At 36.1% G+C, this 13,999-nt stretch overlaps 1 protein-coding gene across 1 annotated transcript in view; it reads right to left on the bottom strand.

Moving 5' to 3' along the window:
- Positions 1–871: 871 nt before the first annotated feature.
- ATXN7 (ataxin 7) overlaps positions 872–13,999 on the bottom strand; it is a 358,110-nt gene continuing 344,982 nt past the window's right edge. Inside the window, exons 11-12 of the mRNA XM_053689391.1 lie at positions 1,174–2,113; positions 872–940 (exon numbers count right to left, since the gene is read on the bottom strand). Coding sequence (XP_053545366.1) covers positions 872–940; positions 1,174–2,113 — 1,009 coding nt within the window. The remainder of the gene's footprint in view (positions 941–1,173; positions 2,114–13,999) is intronic.

Here is a 13,999-nt window from a genome sequence, read left to right as displayed (position 1 = left end):
GTCCATGGTCTGAACCAACAATTTGCTGGCTCCTTAGCTTAGATGCCTTCTTTTTCAAATAAAGATAGCAAGAGAATGAAGAAAAATTGATAATAGAAGTAAATTAGAAAGTTGTTTAAAATTGCATGCTCTATCTGAATCATGTAAGAAAAAATGGTCTTGTCCTTAAAGGGACATGAAACCCAAATTTTTTCTTTCACAATTTAGAAAGATCATGCAATTTTAAACAACTTTCTAATTTACTTCTGTTGTCTAATTTGCTTCATTCTTTTGATATCCTTTGCTGAAAAGCATATCTAGATAGGCTCAGTAGCTGCTGATTGGTGGCTTCACATAGATGCCTCGTGTGATTGGCTCACTCATGTGCACTGCTATTTCTTCAACAAAGGATATCTAGAGAATGAAGCAAATTAGATAATAGAAATAAATTGGAATGGTGTTTAAAGTTGCATTCTCTTTCTGAATCATGAATGAAAATTTTTGGGTTTAATGTCCCTTTAAGGGGTTAAAAAAATATATGAATTGTATTTGTATAGTCAGGTGATCACTGTGATAACAGTAAACTCCTTGCAAGAAAAAAAAGTACTTTTATTTCTATAATGAACAATGGGGCCTCTCTAATCTATATTATAACCCTCAAAAGCTTCTATTTTACATGCGGCTACTCTTGATGACAATTTAGTAAGGTGGTTACAGTAACAGCAGTGGTCACTATCTCACATGCCATACATTATAAATGTAATGATGATATATTGTGCATCTGTTGGACTTGCTGACAAAAACAAAACAATATATCATTTGTGTGGGTCACTCATTGAAATTTGATTTACAATAGGGTTTAAATCTAGGTAGAAAGAAACTTAAAACTGGCTCAGCACTGGGGTGAAAAAAGTCTTAGCAGCGAAAAGGTTAAACTCTTTGCCATCCCAAAGATGGTAATCTAAGAATTAGTAAACAAAAATTAAAAAATTAGCCTATTAATATTAAAAAGTTACTTAAAATGCTATGTTTGAATATGTAGTCCCAATATACTTGTATATATTTTGCACTGATTTTACATTCCAACCATATTTTATTGGTCAATAGCTCATTTTTGTTTTGCTTTATAACCCAAATTGTACAGCAACCCTAAATTCAATATCTGGCTTCATTAAATGCTCAAGAAAATCTTACCTGATGGCGAATAGAGTTATTTGTCAACGCCTGGGTTCCTGGAATTACGCTGTTGTGTTTCGTGTGAACATTATTCACAGGTGGCAATTTGGCAACCTTACTGGATTTGCTGTTGTTGGTTATACTGCTCGAGCCGGCTGGGCATTTACGTTTCTTCCCTATCAACTTGTCTAGGGAAGAGTTTGAGTGGGGGTAACTGTTGTGCGAGTTGACAGTCTGCTCGCCAGTCTGATGAACAAATGGCCCTAGTGACAACGTCGAGTCACTATTGTTCATCATTACGCTCATTCTTTTTATGGACTCCGCAGGGTTTCCTGTGGGCGGACCCCTCCCTGATTGGTCGTTTTTAAGACTGACAGAGTTTGACTTATTGTTCACAAAATTGAGGCCAATATTGTGCGAACTGCTGTGGGACAAAGTCATCGAAGGAGAGTGGTAAGCCCCAGAGTTCGTCACACAGTTTTTCCTTAAAGACTCTGTGGAATGAGAAGAAGGGTGTGCTAGCAGCTGGGATGGGGAGCTGTTTTTCCATTTCTTTCCTGAGCCTCCGCTGCTGCTGTTGCAGTTGACGCTGCTGGAGGGGGATTCCTTAGGTTTCAGCGACTTGCTGGATTTTAACTTCTGAGGTTTGTTGGACTGAGGGGAAGGTACTGAGGACAGCACTGACGGAGTGCTTGGGGAAGAAGACACTTGTCTGGATTGCATACTACTGACTGGGTCCATTGCACCCAAAGCTGTGGGATGAGTGTTTAGAGTAGTTCCATACGACAACACTTTGTCAAGAGATGCACAGGGCGAGGTGGCTGATGCAGAAGGAGAGGTTACTGTGCTGGGTGAGAGAAAACCAGTGTTGTTGACGCTGTGCGACACAGACGTTGAATTTGTGCTGGTCCGGTGTGGAGCATGTGCTGATGAACTGCTAGATGCTGGAGGGATTTTCCTATTGAAAAAAAAATATATATTAAATTAGATATGGTATGCAAAAAGGGCAGATAAGGTGTAACACAAAGAAATTATTAAAAAGAATATAAATAAAAAAATATAATTCAAGGGACAGTCAACACCAAAATTGTTATTGATTATAAAGATAGATAACGCCTTTACTACCCATTCCCAAGCTTTGCACAACCAACATTGTTATATTAATATACTTTATAACATCTATACCTCTAAATTTCTGTCTGTTTCTAAGCCACTAAAGACAGCCTCTTATCACTTGCTTTTTTTTTTATTAGTTTTTCACAACAGGAGACTGCTAGTTCATGTGAGCCATATGCACTGTGGAGTTGTAAAGGACACAGCACTAATTAGCTAAAATGGAAGTCAATAGATAAAAAGTCATGTGATCAGGGGGCAGTTTACAGAGGCTTAGATACAAGGTAATCACTGAGGTTAATTATTAATATAAACATGTTGGTTATTCAAAACTGGGGAATGGATAATAAAGGTATTATCTATCTTTTTAAACAATAAACATTTTGGAGTTGACTGTCCCTTTACAAACAGTACTTCCTAATATTCAGCATAAAGTAACTGAAGCTACCATTAAGAGAAAGAATATGGAGAGAGTGCAAAATAACAGATAAAATGGAGAACATCTAGTTAAAGGGTCATGAAACCTAAATTTTTTTCTTTCGTGATTTATAAAGAGCATGCAGTTTTAAACAACTTTCTAATTTACTTCTATTATCTAATTTGCTTCATTCTCTTGATATCATTTGCTGAAAAGCATATCTAGATAGGCTCAGTAGCTACTGATTGGTTGCTGCACATAGATGCCTTGCGTGATTGGCTCAACCATGTGCATTGCTATTTCTTCAACACAGGATATTTAAAGAATGAAGCAAATTAGATAATAGAAGTAAATTAGAATGTTGCTTAAAATTGTATTCTCTACCTGAATTATGAAAGATTTTTTTAAGGTTTAGTGTCCCTTTAAAGGGACATGAAAGTCAAAACTAAACTTTAATGGTTTGGATACAGCATGACATTTTAAGAGGCTTTTCAACTTGCTTCTAATATCAAATTTACTTAATTTTCTTGGTATCCTTTGTTGAAGTCAGCAGTTACAGTTGTGGAAATAATACTTAAGAATCTGACCCTTGTGATGTTTTGTGCAAAAATATGCACATAATGTAATAGCTTCATGACCAATTAAAACACTTTAAGTTGAAATTATTTTTATTAAACTCATGTTGTCATGACAATGGCAAAGCATATATTCGATTAAAACACTTTTAAGGGTCAGTCTACACTAAAATTGTTATGGTTTACAAAGATAGATAATCCTTTTACTACTCATTCATCAGCTTTGCACAACCAACATTGATATATTAATATACTTTATAACATTTAAAGTGAAGGTCAATTTTGATGAATTAGTGCCCGGTTTTTAATAATCCTATTAAAAACAAGGGCACTTTAATTCATCAAAATTGACATTTCACTCGTTTTCTTCAAAAACTTACCTTTTAATCCTTGAAGCTGCTCCAGCACTTCCTCCGCCCGTCACAAGCCATCTTCGCGGGTCCAAAATGACGAATCCAGCTTCCTCCCATCACAGCGTTGCATCAGGCCAAGATTCCCCCGGGGGGAAGCCATGATTGGAGGAAGCCGGATTCGTCATTTCTGATGTCTGCAGAGGCTTCTGACGGCCGTGGGAATCGCTGGAGCGGCTGCCAGAATGAAAAGGTACGTTTTTGAAGAAAAAGAGTGAAATGTCAATTTTGATGAATTAAAGTGCCCTTGTTTTTAATAGGATTATTAAAAACCGGGCACTAATTAATCAAAATTGACCTTCACTTTAAACCTCTAAATTTCTCCCTGTTTCTAAGCAACTACAGACAGCCTCTTATCATATGCTTTTTATTTGCTTTTCACAACAGGAGACTGATAGTTCATGTGGGCCATATAGGTAACATTGTGCTAACAACTGTGGAGTTATTTAAGAGTTAGCAAAACGCAGTACTAAATGCAAGTCAATAGATAATAAAAAGTCATGTGATCAGGGGGCTGTCAGAAGATGCTTAGATATATTGCAATCACAGAGGTAAAAAGTGTATTAATATAACCGAGTTGGTTGTGAAAAACTGGGGAATGGGTAATAAAGGGATTATCAATATTTTAAAACAATAAAATTCTATTGTAGACTGTCCCTTTAAGTTAACTTTTTTCCATGCAAAACACATTTAAATGTTCCTCTTTCTATCTGCAACACATCATTTTGGAAACCAATTCCAAATAAAGGGCTAGATTACAAGTGGAGCGATATTTAGCTTGTATGCTAGAGCGCAAATTGTGCTAAAAGTAAACTTTTTGCGCTCGTCAGGTTGCGCTGGTATTATGAGTTGAAAGTAAAAACTCTTCGCTCTCACACTAACCCGACAAAAACAGCTTACTTCTAGCACAGTTAGACTATTGTGCAAACAATAACCTCTTCCCCCACAGAAGCCTACCTGCGCGCAAACCCGACCACATGTTCTCATATGCGCAAACCCGATCGCATGTTCTAATGTGCGCTAACCCGACATGAAAATATGAATATTTCACAATCCAAAGTTCTTCACATAGAAAAATATGTTATATTTATTCATAAATGCATTTGTCTACTTACAGTATATCTCATGGTATTTTGGTACAATATCTATCTATACCTATATCTTTACATGATTACATATAGGTATAGATATATACAGATATATATAGGAATAGCTATTTAAAAATACATAACCTTCTGCTTTGTGCAAAACATTGGAATGTGAAATATTTACAGGAAATACATAGTTAAAACCTTTATTAAATATGAATATTGCATAATGCAAAGGGCTCCAATGTGTGTATGTGGTTATATGTGTATATATGTCTGTGAATACATATATACACATATAAATACATATGTACACATATATAGACATTTATATATACATATCTTGAGATGTAAAAGTATGTATCTCAATGTTAAAGTACTTTGCCTGTTTTTTTTGAACACCCAAGACCTCATATCTTTGAACACACAACTTTTTTTTGCAATTTAAAAATAAAAAAATATTGTATTATAGTGTAATTATGAGTGTAAGTGTACTTTGCAATGTATTTGTGATGTGTTTTGCATCACTTATGTTTCACAAAACAGTTAACCACAGCTCTGAAGTCACAGTAATCATGATAGTGTAAATTGCGATTGTGCTCAGCTCGTAATATGAGCGTAATTTAACCTGCGCGCAAACGATCGTGAAAACCTGAGCACAAATGTTTGCGCTCCAATTGTAATCTGGCCCAAAATGTTTAATTAACATTGCAATATACTTTATTTGACTATTTTCCTGAAATATAATTTTGAAAAAGGGAAATTTATTCTTACCTGATAAATTTGTTTCTTTTACGATACGATGAGTCCACGGATTTCATCCTTACTTGTGGGATATCGCCTCCTGGTCAGCAGGAGGAGGCAAAGAGCTCCACAGCAGAGCTGCATAAATAGCTCCTCCCTTCCCTCCCAACCCAGTCATTCGACTGAAGTTAGGAAGAGAAAGGAAAAGCCAAAAAGCAGAGGTGACTGAAGTTTAACAAAAATAAAGACCTGTCACATAAAAACAGGGAGGGCCGTGGACTCATCATATCGTAAAAGAAACAAATTTATCAGGTAAGAATAAATTTCCCTTTTCTTTTACAAGATACGATGAGTCCACAGATTTCATCCTTACTTGTGGGATACAATACCAAAGCAATAGGACACGGATGAAACGGGAGGGACAAGACAAGGAACCTAAACGGAAGGCACCACTGCTTGAAGAACTTTCCTCTCAAAAACAGCCTAGGACGAGGCAAAAGTATCAAATTTGCAAAATTTTGAAAAAGTGTGAAGAGAAGACCAAGTCGCAGTTTTGCAAATCTGTTCCACAGAAGCATCATGTTTAAATGCCCATGAGGAAGCCATAGCCCTAGTGGAATGAGCCGTAATACGTTCAGGAGGCTGCTGTCCAGCAGTCTCATATGCAAAACGAATGATACTCTTCAGCCAAAAAGAAAGAGGTAGCCGTAGCTTTTTGACCCCTACGCTTCCCAGAAAACAAACAAACAGGGAAGAAGATTGACGAAACTCCTTAGTTGCCTGTAAGTAAAACTTCAAGGCACGGACCAAATCATGTAACATTCGCTCCTTCTTAGAAGAAGGGTTAGGACACAAGGAAGGAACAACAATTTCCTGATTAATATTTTTGTTTGAAACAACCTTAGGAAGAAAACCAGGTTTGGTACGCAACACTACCTTATCTGCATGGAAAATAAGATAAGGAGAATCACATTGTAATGCTGAAAGCTCAGAAACTCTGCGAGCAGAAGAAATAGCAACTAAAAATAAAACTTTCCAAGATAACAACTTCAAACGGAACCCCTTGAAGAACATTAAGAACTAAATTCAAACTCCAAGGAGGAGCAATTGGTCTAAACACAGGCCTGATTTTAGTCAGAGCCTAACAAAAGGATTGAACATCTGGAACATCTGCCAGACGCTTGTGTAGCAAAATAGACAAAGCAGAAATCTGTCCCTTTAAGGAACTTGCTGACAACCCTTTCTCCAATCCTGCTTGGAGAAAGGACAAAATCCTAGGAATCCTAACCCTACTCCATGAGTAGCCCTTGGATTCGCACCAAGAAAGATCTTTATGCCATATCTTATCGTAAATCTTTCTAGCAACAGGCTTACGAGCCTGGATCAAGGTATCAATGACAGAATCAGAGAACTCTCGCTTAGATAAAATCAAGCGTTCAATCTCCAAGCAGTCAGCTGCAGAGAAGCTAGATTCGGATGATGGAAGGGACCCTGAATGAGAAGGTCCTGTCTCAATGGAAGCTTCCACGGCGGCAGAGAGGACATGTCCACCAGATCGGCATACCAAGTCCTGTTTGACTCGAGCAATCACCCGGGGAAGGAGAGCAAATGGCGGGAACACACAAGCTAGGTTGAACGACCAAGGCACTGCCAAGGCATCTATCAGTTCGGCCTGAGGATCCCTGGACCTGGATCCGTATCTCGGGAGCTTGGCATTCTGACGCGACGACATGAGATCCAGCTCCGGCCTGCCCCATCTAAGAATCAGGCTGGCAAATACTTCCGGATGGAGTTCCCATTCCCCCGGATGAAACGTCTGTCTGCTCAAAAAGTCCGCCTCCCAATTGTCCACTCCTGGGATGTGGATTGCTGACAGATAACAAAAGTGAGTCTCCGCCCACTGAATTGTCCTGGTCACTTCTGCCATCGCTAAGGAACTCCTTGTTCCTCCCTGATGATTTATGTAGGCCACAGTCGTGATGTTGTCCGACTGGAATCTGATGAATTTGGTCGAAGCCAAATGAGGCCAAGCCAGAAGCGCATTGAATATTGCTCTCAACTCCAGAATGTTGATGGGAAGTAGAGACTCCGATCGAGTCCATACACCTTGAGCTTTCAAGGAATTCCAGACTGCTCCCCATCCTATCAGACTGGCATCCGTTGTCACCATTTCCCATGAGGGTCTGCGGAAGCATGTCCCCTGGGACAGATGATCCAGCGACAACCACCACAGAAGAGAGTCCCTTGTCTCCTGATCTAGATCTATTTGAGGAGACAAATTTGCATAATCTACATTCCACTGTCTGAGCATGTTCAGTTGTAGAGGTCTAAGATGAAAACGTGCAAACGGAATGATGTCCATTGCTGCCAGCATTAAGCCAATTACCTCGATGCACTGAGCCACTGACGGCTGAGGATTGGACTGAAGGGATCGGCATGTGTTCAGAATTTTTAACTTTCTGACTTCCGTCAAAAAAATCTTCATGGATAGAGAGTCGATTAGAGTTCCCAGGAAGGGCACCATTGTCTGTGGAACTAGTGAACTTTTCTCGAGATTCACCTTCTACCCGTGAGTCCTTAGAAAGGACAGAACAATGTCGGTATGGGACTTTGCTAGCTGATAAGTCGACGCCTGGATCAGAATATCGTCCAGATAAGTCGCCACAGCAATATGCCCCAAGGTCCAGCAGAGATCCCAGAACCTTTGTGAAAACCTTTGTGAAAATTTTGGGCCACAAACTGAAAATGTTTGTCTAGGAAGGCAAACCTCAGGAACTTGTGATGATCCCTGTGTATAGGGATATGAAGATATGCATCCTTTAGATCCACGGTAGTCATATTGACCCTCCTGGATAAATGGAAGAATGGTCTGAATAGTTTCCATCTTGAAGGATGTAACTCTGAGAAACTTGTTTAAACTTTTGAGATCTAAAATGGGTCAAAATGTTCCCTCTTTTTTGGGAACTACAAAGAGATTTGAGTAAAACCCCTGCCCCTGTTCCTGAATTGGAACGGGGCATATTACTCCCATGAGGGAGAGATCTCCTACACAGCGTAAGAACGCCTTTCTTTTTATCTGGTCGACAGATAATCGTGAAAGAAGAAACCTTCTCCTGGGGAAGGAATTTTTGAACTCCAACTGATACCCTTGAGACACGATTTCTAGTGTCCAGGGATCCTGAACGTCTCTTAATCCAAGCCTGGACAAAGAGAGAAAGTCTGCCCCTACTAGATCTGGTCCCGGATCGGGGGCTGCCCCTTCATGCTGTCTTGGTAGCAGCAGCAGGCTTCTTGGGTTGTTTACAAAAAGGTAGTAGCTGAAAGGAGCGCTGAGATGACCTAAAAAAGGGATCTCTGCTAAGTAGGGTCAGTGAAGATTCTATTTAATTCAAAACCCAAACCTTTACAATTAAAAGTTATACGTATTTATTATACAAATAAAATAAGAAAAAAAAGAAAAGAAAAGAAAGATTTCCAATAATAAATGACAATGATGTTAAGCATTGACAATCCTAAATCACAATGGTATTAAGCATTGCATCCTATTGAACCCTAATTAAATACATTGAAAATAGGGTATACAGTGAAAAAAATAAGTTATACAAATAAAAAAATTATGTGCATTTGCTCATACAAATAGTGGAAAAATTCAAATATCCAATAGAAAAAATAGAAAAAATAGGTGTACACCTACAAAAATTATAGTGTCAATTTCCTTGTGAGTTGTGAAAAAATGTAAAAATAATATTGTGAAAAGTGAAAGTTAATAGCAAATAATCCCTTGATAAAAAAATGAAAAAATCCAAAATCTTCTGTGATGTAAAAAGTTATTGTGTAAAAAGTGAAAGTTAATAGCGAATATTCCCTTGTTGGAAAATCCAAAGATTTTTCTATGTGATAGTGTATCCAATTTTGTAGTGGTATTTGATTCCTAATGTTCCTAATAATCCATTATTCGAAATGCTGTTTTCAAAACTTCTTCATTGTCCTAAATATAAAATAAAAATACATAGTGCAATATTGTCTTGTAAATGTGGCTAAAATATGTAAAAAACTCACCAGATAGGGACCTGAGCCGTTAATACCAGTAAATGTCTACGCGTTTCAATCCTACTGGATCTTTCTCAAGACTGGTATGGCTCTATTATGTCCCTTGTTTAAATAGGGTGTTTGTCTAAAAAAAAAAACGCCAAACAAATTTTAGCGCCAAAAATGCGATCTATTCATTGGTCCATTTGGACCCGTATTTGGTGTTATTACAGAGCTGTTGTACTGATCCGGATGTTTTTATTAAACCGGATGTATGCTACTGTGTTCTTACTTCTCTATCCGCGGTCCTCTGTGGGAACTCGCGGTTGAATATTGTTTGCGCTTAAAGGGCCATAATACCCAAATGTTTAAACACTTGAAAGTGATGCAGCATAGCTGTAAAAAGCTGATTAGAAAATATCACCTGAACATCTCTATGTAAAAAAGAAAGATATTTTACCTCAAAAGTTCCTCAGTAGCCACCTCCCATTGTAAAGGATTTCTAAGCAGCATTTTAGTGTGTTTGTCCTGGGACATCTGAAGGGACTAGCATCGTGCACTCTCATATTATTTCACCAATCAGGTAAAGGAAGCTTACTATGAAATCTCATGAGAGTTAAGTCAAATCTCATGAGATCACAGTAAGAGTTCATGACCTCAGCACTGCTGATGCTGATTGGCTGCTGTTCATTTCTTCATTTTTTTAAATTTGTTTACCTGCAGCTGGAAGCAGCTGAGTATAACTTTTTACACAGAACTAACTCTGCTGAGCTGAGGAGATTGTGAGGTAAAATATCTTCCTTTTTTACATAGAGATGCTCAGGTGATATTTTCCTGTCAGCTTTTTACAATTATACTGCATCATTTTCAAGTGATTTAGCATATGAGTATTATGTCCCTTTAAGAAACGAAACCGGAAGTGGCGTTCTGTGTATGACGTCACTTCCGGAGTTTCGTTTTCTGTCAGTTGGAGGAAATAATATTCCTGTGCGGTATAATGGCTCAAGTCCCTTATCGGGAGTTAAACTACCTTACAATCTATAGCCACATGTTCTTATAATGGCATCCATTCGGATAACATAATAATCTAAATGTATAATTGTTAATGCGGTTTCCCTTATATTCCTAATCATTGCTAAATACTAAAAATGTATCAATTAATAATGCATCAATTACTACTCGTATATTTAAAACTCGTATATTTAAATAATACTCGTATATTTAAAACTCGTATATTTAAAACACATCATTTAGTTAAAAACACGCAATAAAATAAATAAATATATGAATATATACAACCAGTTAAATATAATATCATATAAATAGATGTTGAAATGAGTTTGCGATGTGCCCTTAAAACCTTTTTGTGTGATACCTTTTGTATAGATACATCTGCAAATCATTACAACCAATGATATAAGTATAAATTATAAATATAAAAAATATATATTTTAAAATTGTAAAAATGTAAAATTGTAAAAATAATAATATGTAGAGCCACATGTGATGTTACATTTTTAAAAAATGTGTCCAAAAATGTTTGACAATAAGAAATAGATAAAAATGGAGTAATCAGTCCATATAGAGTTCCTTATGGTATGCTAGAAATCAATTTTATATAAAAAATTTTAATTTTATATAAAAAATTTATGTAAAAAATTGGATAAAAGACTTTTTAAAAAAATTGGGTAAAAGACCTTTTAAAACTTGGGAGAACCTTTTCTGGGACTCCTGCCCAGCAGGCGCAGACCTGGTCCTCTTCAAAAGGTATATAGACGATATTCTAATAGTGTGGAAGGGGAGCATTGAAGATTTGGAACACACTATACATGTGATGAATAAGAATACCGCAAATTTAAGATTCACTTACGAATTAAGTAAGGAGAACATCCACTTTTTGGATTTAGACATATATGTGAAGAAAGGCAAGATATCTACTGCAACATATTTCAAAGAAGTGGATTGTTGCAATTATATTCATCAAACAAGTTGTCACCTCCAAAGATGGAAGTCTAACATTCCTAAAGGTCAAATGATGAGGATAAGGAAGAATTGCTCAGATGACGAAAAATGGAGGGAGCAGTCAAAGATTATAAAGAAGAGATTCCTAGAAAGGGGATACAAAGAAAACAACTTGGACAAGACCATAGAAGAAATCGAGAACATGGATAGGAAACCGATGTTGCAATATAAATCACGAAAAACAAGTGAAGACGTTAAAGGATTGGAAGTACCATTCATAACTGAATATAGTGAGAATCGATTCCTAATTGAAAACATCATATGAAAAAATTGGCACTATTTAAAGGAAGATAACATCATTGGAAAAGACCTGAATGAAACTCCCAGGTTCATCTACAGGAAGACAAGAAATTTAAAAAGCATTCTTGCACCAAGTGTCCCAAAGACTACGAAGAATAAAGCAAATGACATTTTTGGTAAACAACTAAAAGGTTTTTTCCCATGTCATTTATGTAAAGCGTGTAAACATGGTAGAAAAACAAGGACTTTTAAATCTAAAATTTCAGGAGAGGTTTTTAACATAAGAGATATGATCAAATGCCAAGATAGTGGCATTATATATCTAATAGAGTGTGGATGCGGACTTCAATATATAGGTCAAACCTCTAGGAAAGACAGGATAAGAGAACACCTGTTACAGATTAAATGGAAAAAGGATGATTTTCCCCTGTATAAACATTTCAAAGAAGTCCACGACAGCTCCAATAAAACTTTTAGATATATGGGAGTAAGTAAAATCAGGAAGAATTGGAGAGGAGGGGACTTTGAAAAGTCACTTTTGAGAGAAGAGTCCAAGTGGATCTTTAATTTGGACTGTATATTCCCCAAGGGTTTTAATGGCAATACAGAAATATTACATCTAATATAAGAAAAGCCAAAACCCCGTTTTAATTCTCCATTTTTAACTTTGATTAACTCTTATAATCTTTTACACTCTCCTTTCAAAAAGTTTTTTAAAAGTTTTTTAACAAGTTTTAAAAGGTCTTTTACCCAATTTTTTAAAAAAAGTCTTTTATCCAATTTTTTACATAAATGTTTTATATAAAATTAAATTTTTTTATATAAAATTGATTTCTAGCATACCATAAGGAACTCTATATGGACTGATTACTCCATTTTTATCTGTTTCTTATTGTCAAACATTTTTGGACACATTTTTTAAAAATGTAACATCACATGTGGCTCTTCATATTATTATTTTTACAATTTTACATTTTTAAAATATATATTTTTTATATTTATAATATATACTTATATCATTGGTTGTAATGATTTGCAGATGTATCTATACAAAAGGTATCACACAAAAAGGTTTTAAGGGCACATCGCAAACTCATTTCAACATCTATTTATATGATATTATATTTATCTGGTTGTATATATTCATATATTTATTTATTTTATTGCGTGTTTTTAACTAAATGATGTGTTTTAAATATACAAGTTTTAAATATACGAGTATTATTTAAATATACGAGTTTTAAATATACGAGTAGTAATTGATGCATTATTAATTGATACATTTTTAGTATTTAGCAATGATTAGGAATATAAGGGAAACCGCATTAACAATTATACATTTAGATTATTATGTTATCTGAATGGATGCCATTATAAGAACATGTGGCTATAGATTGTAAGGTAGTTTAACTCCCGATAAGGGACTTGAGCCATTATACCGCACAGGAATATTATTTCCTCCAACTGACAGAAAACGAAACTCCGGAAGTGACGTCATACACAGAACGCCACTTCCGGTTTCGTTTCTTAAGCGCAAACAATATTCAACCGCGAGTTCCCACAGAGGACCGCGGATAGAGAAGTAAGAACACAGTAGCATACATCCGGTTTAATAAAAACATCCGGATCAGTACAACAGCTCTGTAATAACACCAAATACGGGTCCAAATGGACCAATGAATAGATCGCATTTTTGGCGCTAAAATTTGTTTGGCGGTTCTTTTGAGACAAACACCCTATTTAAACAAGGGACATAATAGAGCCATACCAGTCTTGAGAAAGATCCAGTAGGATTGAAACGCGTAGACATTTACTGGTATAAACGGCTCAGGTCCCTATCTGGTGAGTTTTTTTTACCTATTTTAGCCACATTTACAAGACAATATTGCACTATGTATTTTTATTTTCTATTTAGGACAATGAAGAAGTTTTGAAAACAGTATTTCGAATAATGGATTATTAGGAACATTAGGAATCAAATACCACTACAAAATTGGATACACTATCACATAGAAAAATCTTTGGATTTTCCAACAAGGGAATATTCGCTATTAACTTTCGCTATTAACTTTCACTTTTTACACAATAACTTTTTACATCACAGAAGATTTTGGATTTTTTCATTTTTTTATCAAGGGATTATTTGCTATTAACTTTCACTTTTCACAATATTATTTTTACATTTTTTCACAACTCACAAGGAAA

This window comes from Bombina bombina, chromosome 7 (assembly GCF_027579735.1).
Source record: "Bombina bombina isolate aBomBom1 chromosome 7, aBomBom1.pri, whole genome shotgun sequence".
NCBI classification, from domain to species: Eukaryota; Metazoa; Chordata; class Amphibia; order Anura; family Bombinatoridae; genus Bombina; species Bombina bombina.
This window is presented reverse-complemented; position numbering and strand designations above follow the sequence as displayed.